At 39.1% G+C, this 7,613-nt stretch overlaps 1 protein-coding gene across 1 annotated transcript in view; it reads right to left on the reverse strand.

Moving 5' to 3' along the window:
• Positions 1-1,801: 1,801 nt before the first annotated feature.
• cds1 (CDP-diacylglycerol synthase (phosphatidate cytidylyltransferase) 1) overlaps positions 1,802-7,613 on the reverse strand; it is a 35,155-nt gene continuing 29,343 nt past the window's right edge. The window contains exons 12-13 of the mRNA XM_046034931.1: positions 5,160-5,263; positions 1,802-3,886 (exon numbers count right to left, since the gene is read on the reverse strand). Of these exons, the coding sequence (XP_045890887.1) occupies positions 3,751-3,886; positions 5,160-5,263 (240 nt within the window). The 3' untranslated portion in view covers positions 1,802-3,750. The remainder of the gene's footprint in view (positions 3,887-5,159; positions 5,264-7,613) is intronic.

The following is a 7,613-nucleotide window of genomic DNA, read 5'->3' on the forward strand; positions in this document are numbered from 1 at the left end:
TGTTGTGCATTTTTCCTGTCCATCAAAGCCGCGGATGACCCGACGATTTCACCCACCACCAAGTTACCCGCGGTTGGCGGGTGCTACTTTCATTCCCAGTGTGACACTAAAGTTTATGTAGTGTCAGCTTCTGTCAAGCTTAAGGCCAGCGTACAACAAGAGGGCAAGGTACAGCGTAACGTCACTGCTTTCCTCCTGGGTGTCATGTGACCAGAGTGTAATCGCAGCCTTTGCGATTACAAAATCTCCTTTTATTACATCGCGATAATATCGCAAATGCAATTCATTGTTCAGCCCTAGAATTAAAGTTATGAAATTTACCGATTTCATAGTTTTAACTTAACTACAGCCTTAAGAATTAATTTGTTGAGACCTGAAACAATTACTCAATTAATTGATTGGCTGATTGACAGAAACTTAATCAGCAACAATTTTAATAATTGATTGTTTTGAGTAATTTATCCATCAAAAACTTTCTCTGATTCCAGCATCTGTGTGTGAGGATTTGCAGGTTTTTTCTTTGTCTTTATCAGTGTAAATTCAATATCTTTGTCTATTCATCAGCACGGACTCTGTAAGGGGCATTGTTCAGTCACATTTTACAATAGACTGACTAATTGAAAACGATTTAAATTAAAGCTAAATTTAAGCGATCATTAAATGGAAACTAAAAAAAACAACAATAGGAAAAGTTTACAGTCTTTTAAAATTAATTAATTTGTTTAAGAGAAAAAGAAACGATGCATGATAACTGTAAAAAAGTTTTGAAAAAGAATCAAAACAAACTTTTAAAATCACATATTTGACTGATTTATTTACCAATAAAAGTTAAATTATTCCAGTGGCACCCCCAAGACTGTATAAAACAGTTGTAAAAAAAATCTAATTAATGCTGTTTGTTTAGATTTTTGGTCAGATTGCCTTCGTCTAAACAGTGCCCAGATGTCTACATGCTTTGCTTCATCTTGTTCAGTATGTAAGTTGGACAGTGAAGATTGAATACAGAAAAGCCTGTAAAGCAGTAGTGTGTGTTTTACCAGCGTGAAGTCATAGATTTATACAGTACAATACAGCTGGTCCCAAAAATACACCCAGCACCCCCATTTACTTCACAATGGGCAAAACATGCTAAAATACACTTCTATGAGGAAAACATAAACAGGACAAATAAATTAAAACATCTTCGTCCACGAACTGAAGTATGTGAACAGAACACAGCGAAACATTGCACAGGCCACAGATTCAAATGTTAGCACTCCAGTCTGCAGCCCTGTCCCAAAACCTCTTCATTTTTCCTTTTTCAGAACAAACAGAGGATGTCAGAATAGGAAGGAGACGATCGTTTGGACCTGGGTCCTGGAGCTCTTTCCATAACGGAAGGAAATCAGTGTTAATCAAACAGTGCTTTGGTAAACATTTCTCTCTTGAAAAGATCTGGATTCAATCAGAGAATATCATCGGCCCCCATCGGCCGCAAACGCAGCCTTCTTACACGCTTATAATGCAATGTCTTATTTTTCACATTGGTGAACGTGCCAGAGATTTCCTGTAGAATCAAATCATCCAACCCATATCCTAAGGAATCAAACTGCTACTTGCATAAGCTTAATATATTGCTAATAAAACCACCACCCAGATATTAGATTTTTATATACTTAAAGATATGTGTAAATACAGTACTGTCAATACACATATTTATTAGTTTGAAGGCTCAAAATGTACTCAAATTATTGTTATAATTGATAACATCTTATATTGCAAACTACATTCTACAACATAATAATTTAAGAGTGATTTAATGCATAAGAAGACTCTAGATTTTTATTTAGCAGTTTAACAAACATTGAGTCTGGGGATGACGGACCGTCTCCACCCCCACTGCTACAGTGCAACTAAAGTCATCGCTCGAATCAATTAAGGAAGCACAGTCTTTCTTTGTTTTTTTTAAAAGAGTAGTTCACCATTTTGGGAAATGCACTTTTTTCGATTTCTTTCCAGGGGTTAGATCACAAGATCAATAGACGCTCATTTATGTGGGTTTAGAGCAAGGAGGCGATTGGCCTAGCTTAGCATAAAGACTGAAAGCACGGGAAAACAGCTCAACTGTAACCTTTCTTCAAAGTTGCGTGTCTTAAGCTCAAAAATTGGCACATTTGTTTAATCAACAGTTTAAAAAGTCAAGAGGACAGGAATACCAGGTTAGAAAAATTCAAATTGTGATTATTTACATTCCAATGTAGTCTGAAGTGTCCAAGTCAGCTGCTTCATAGAACTGTGTGCTGTGCGTCATTGTGTGCATTACCTTGCACAAACTGTTCAATTTTGCATGTTTGGCCATGACGACTAAAGAGGAAATTACTGCACGCAACTGTTGTTCACCAACAATGTGTTAATTAGTAAGCTTTACAGGTGAACTTTGGTCAGACTCAGGCTAGTGGTGTCTCCCGCATCCAGTCTTTATGCTATTCGCTTCTATGCTCTAGCTCCATATCACTCCAACACAAGTGGTATTGATTTTCTAATCTAATGCCCAGCAAGAGTAAGCCTATTTTCCAAATGTCAAACTATTCCTTTAAATTCTTTTTACAATCTCTAGGAAAGGGTCACCTAGCACACCCTCTAAAGCAGCAACCTCGGTTCAAATCTACATCGCTACCTCATAAAAATCTCATTTGTTCATGCTAAAAGCTACAAAGTAGTTACATCTCTTTTTTCTTTTTGCATATCATTTGTCATAGCTTAAAAATGTTTTCTTATCCCCAGCAGGTCACACAAGTAGTTATAATATGTATTAGGTATTTGTTCTGCTAAATATTTCCAGTATATTTATGTACAATACATTAACTTGAGTGTCGATGCTCTAGTTTCTGTGTTAACATGCCTACAGTCAATCGCTATTGACTTTAATTGTGCAAGTTATTTAGATTTAGACCGAAACCTAAAAGCTAAAAGTTCAAGCCGTGGAAGAAGAGAATAAACATGGCTTAGCTTAGCAGTAGGCCAAGACAGGACTTACTACTACAGCATACATGCTACATGTTTTGTTAATGCTGTGAGTTCATGACTATTAAATAGAATGTAGTCTATAAAACAGTGTCTCGAGTATGTTTGACAACCGTGGTGCATCATTGCTACACCCATTCCCAAATCCCAGGAAGACAAGTCTCAACAGTCTTTGCTGTAGCTCAGGTCCAGGTGTCCAACACTTTGGGCCCAGTTTATGCTGGTAAATGCTTCTTAAAATCCGTTTGTTCAGCTAAAGCCAAAGTGCAATTTTTGTCGTCCACAGGGAAACTGCACATCCACCATCCACTTGTGCTGAGGAAGTCATGTGCTTAAGAGTCCACTTTGTTCGATAAGACATTTTATCTTCAGTCTGTAAGTTTTTTAGGCTGGGGACTGCCTGTTTGCTTATGAAGCGTGTTGTAGTTTATGTGCCGGTCCAAGTGGAAAGCAACAAAGCCGCCTATTTTTTTGTTTTGTTTCGTTGTTGTGTTATTGCGTTTTGTTGTTGTTTTTTTTACTACAAGGTTATTCCACGTAGACTGGAGAGTCACCTCAGGTTCAGAGTCATGATTTTTATCTGGTTGGAAGTCAAATGAAGAGCCGGCAGGATGACGATGGACGCTCTGAGAGAGGCCTGGGATCACACACACCATACAGCCATATTTAAAGAGTGTGTGTGCCTGTGTGTGTACATGCTTACACAAACTCACTCTAAAGTCATCACCCTCTTAAGACGGCAGTCTTTCATTCAGCCTGGGCAGCATCTGGGGGGACCATGCCCCTCTCTCTCAGGTGGGAGTGCAGAGTGTGGAAAATGCTGAGCTGCTGTTCAGGCTGAAGCATCAACAGCTGCTGCAGCACCTTGCTTGGGTTCGGTCCCCTGTAACAACAATTAAAAATGTGACCACAATGGAAACAAGAGTTTCAATTCTGGACTAGGGCTGAACGATTTTGAAAAAATATTTAATGACTGATATTACAGGGAATGATCATTTTTTTTACATCATTATTTTCATTGTAAAACATGATTATGGTTTGATTTGTGAGGGCATCTGTACCACTCAAAGATGTTTTCTTAGTTCTATAGAATAGGATGTGTAGGTGAGGACATCTGTGCACCACAATATTTAATTTTAAATGATATTTTGACACGCATTTCACCTTTAACAAATAATGCACCTCTTGCGATTTCAAAATTGCAGTAGGCCATATTGCGATTTCGATATAATTTTAATTAACTGTTCAGCTGTACTCTATCAGCTGGACCTACTGAGGAATAACAAATCCAGCAGCTTTTATGGACCAACAAATGTTCTAAAAGCTTCCTTGGACATTAAGTGAACAACCTCTAAGACAACATCAACAAACCAGGAAATCTAACAGAAACTCTCTTCTGCTCTTGCTGAGTCCCTGAGGAGGCTCTCCAGACACTGCTGACCAGGGTCACACATGCAAGCAGATGATCTCACTGGCGGTTGTACAAGCTCAGGTACACTCTGTTTACTGCTGGCTGACCACTATTGGCTGTGTGAGCTATTACAATGTTATCTAACAGGGGTGTGACAAGAGCAAGCGATATTAAAACGTGATGATATTTCTCATCAAGGTGAAAAGCTGGCTCAGGATTTTACCATGACGGAGTGTGAGGGTGAAATTAGCACAGAAGAAGCCCCCGGCACTTTTAAATCGTTTGGGTACACGGCGGAAACAAACAGCTAGACCAGACGACAGGCTTACACTTTCATGAACTTGAAGGGAAAGTTCTTGAAACTTTAACTGACTAAAATGGATGTCATATTTTATTTCTACGAGTCTTTAGTTTGTTTCTTGAATAATCAACTCCCATTTTATATTTGAACATTTTTGCAAATGGAGGTCATAGCGGTCTGTTGAGATTTCCAGGGTTCTTGCTTATTTAAGCAGAATTAAAAACAATCAAGTGATGTTACACACTATTAATGTGATATGGCGAGTGACCAACTATCACAAGTAAAGTAGTTGTCACTCATGTGTTGCACTAAATGATAACATCTGGTTGAGGCAGTTTTCTAAATATAGGTGTGTTTCTAAGAGCTGATATACAAACATTTAAATAAATTAATTTAATAATACATTTTTTGAATTCACTCTCAGATGTCCATCCCTTTTCTTACCTGATGAAGCTGGCTATGTACACGTGTGTGAAGGTGGCCATTAGATACTGACAGTCGAATCGATCCATGATGCCACCGTGGCCGGGTATGGTGTTCGCAAAGTCCTGCAGGAGAGGAGAGACCAGGGTGTCACAACATCAGAACTCAGGTTCCTGCTGAGCCTGGTATTAACAGGTGTAATGTGTGTATGTGGTTAACAGAGCATGATTTAGCCTGATTATTGTCTTATCTCTTCAAAATGTGCAGCCTGACATGTATGTTATTTCGTCTAAAAAGGTATTACACAAGATCATTTATTTCCCCTTTTTTGGGTGCTGCTTGGGTGTTGCTGCAATTGGCGAAAGACCATCTGTCAAACACATATAGTGCCACTAGGTGGAGATGTGCTACAAAGGCAGTCAGCAAAATTCAGAGCAACTGACTACACGTACATGAACTGGATCAGTTGTGTGAGAAATAACTTTTCACAGCAGGGAGCCCTTAAATAAGGCGCTGAGACCCCAGTGACAGCAGTGGTGCTGCTCAGTGGCTGACAGTAGAAGGCTGCAGTTTACCTCAATAGATAAAAGTGTGCTGCTGTAATGAGGGACTACGCAAAGCATTGCTGAGCTTCATGTCACTTTAAGTAAAATCTCTGCTAAACTGTAGTGGTCCAACCAGTTTCTGCAATAATGTCTGTGACTGTGTTCTAATCCGTGGAGTGCTTTTGCTGAGTGTTGCCATAGTGAATTAATGGCAGAAACGTATGGCACAGATTGCTGAGATTTTTACTACTAGCAATGAGCTAATGACACTTAAATCTCACCTGAAGTTAAAGCTGGGAAAGGAAATTTATTTCAGAAGATTTTTTGGGTAACACTTTCTATGAAGGTCATCGCTATAATGACTTATGCATATATTTATAACACGATATAATGCGTCCATAAGACATTATAACAGTTGTTATAATCACTTACAAACATGCATTAGGTGCTATAGCAAAGTTCATAACGTATTATGACCTTTTGATTTAATGTTTTATAACTAATAGTAATACCAGTTTATATCAATGTGCTGCAAGAATCTCCGACCATGTTCCATAACACATTATAACCACCGACTCTGCCTCGTTATGAATATACTTTAGTCACCATTTACAATTAGTGATATAAAATGGAATAATAGCTTATAGTAATGTTAATGTTATAAGTAAAGTTATATAGCATGTCTTTGTTTGCTTTAAGTAAAGTGACACATTTTGCGCAGGAAAACAACTTTTATTTATGTTTCTTCACTTTATGAACAATCTGTATGAATTTTGAACATTTTGCAGTTTAGCACAAAAACACAACATAATTACATCAAGGACACCCATTGTCAGGGTGGTTTGAGATCGCTCAAGAGAAGACCTGTTGCCAACCAACATCATGTAAGAAGAGACTCAGATGTTGTCACAGATGAATGGCGAGCCTGTGGACAGGCCCTAACAGATGCAGTGGACAATTAAAGACAACCACTCCACAAAACGTAGCCTATTAAAAGACATTATAAAGTAATTGAATGGGAATACTGTTTGCTAGCGCTAACCGCCTTCACTTTTCCAGCAGTTGCTGAATCAGACTTAACGAACACACTGTGACCTACACTGCACATGTTCTGCCAGACTGACAACTTACGCAGTTAACTTAAATATTTTCCCCCGCTAACATTCACCGTCACGTTCTTCTGCTCGCTCTCTCTCATTCATAATCAATTCAGAATCTTCCGCGTCCGCATCACAAAGAAGTGACGTTATACTATACTGTACTACACTATAATGTTCACGGAACGCAATTGGCGGAACCTTCAGAACTGCGGAAGTGCAGCGCCCGGACAGTCGCAGGTGTGCAAATAACAGAGACCCGTGATCACTGTTACTGGTCTGAGACCAGTGTTGTAATCGACGCATTTCGCCGCTGCTGAATGAATGACCATGCTGCTAAAATCTCACACGGTCATCAATATGACATTGATTTTCACCGGCACACCGTGCAGCAACACTCATCGCTGTTTTGGTTCCTGTGTGCAAAGCCAGTGTGCGCCAGCGAAAGAGAGCGAGCAGCAGAACGTGACGGTGAAAGTTAGCGGAAGAAAATATTATATATATATTTATATTATATATATAAAGTTACTTAGTATGTTGTCCGTCAGGCAGACATGTGCAGTGTAGGTCACAGTGTGTCCGTTAAGTCTGTTTCCGCAACTGCTGGAAAAGTGAAGGCGGTTAGCGCTAGCAAACAGTATTCCCATTCAATTACTTTATAATGTCTTTTAATAGGCTACGTTTTGTGAAGTGGTTGTCTTTAATTGTCCACTGCATCTGTTAGGGCCTGTCCATAGGCTCGCCATTCATCTGTGACAACATCTGAGTCTCTTCTTACATGATGTTGGTTGGCAACAGGTCTTCTCTTGAGCGATCTCAAACCACCCTGACAA

This window comes from Micropterus dolomieu, linkage group LG21 (assembly GCF_021292245.1).
Source record: "Micropterus dolomieu isolate WLL.071019.BEF.003 ecotype Adirondacks linkage group LG21, ASM2129224v1, whole genome shotgun sequence".
Taxonomy (NCBI): domain Eukaryota; kingdom Metazoa; phylum Chordata; class Actinopteri; order Centrarchiformes; family Centrarchidae; genus Micropterus; species Micropterus dolomieu.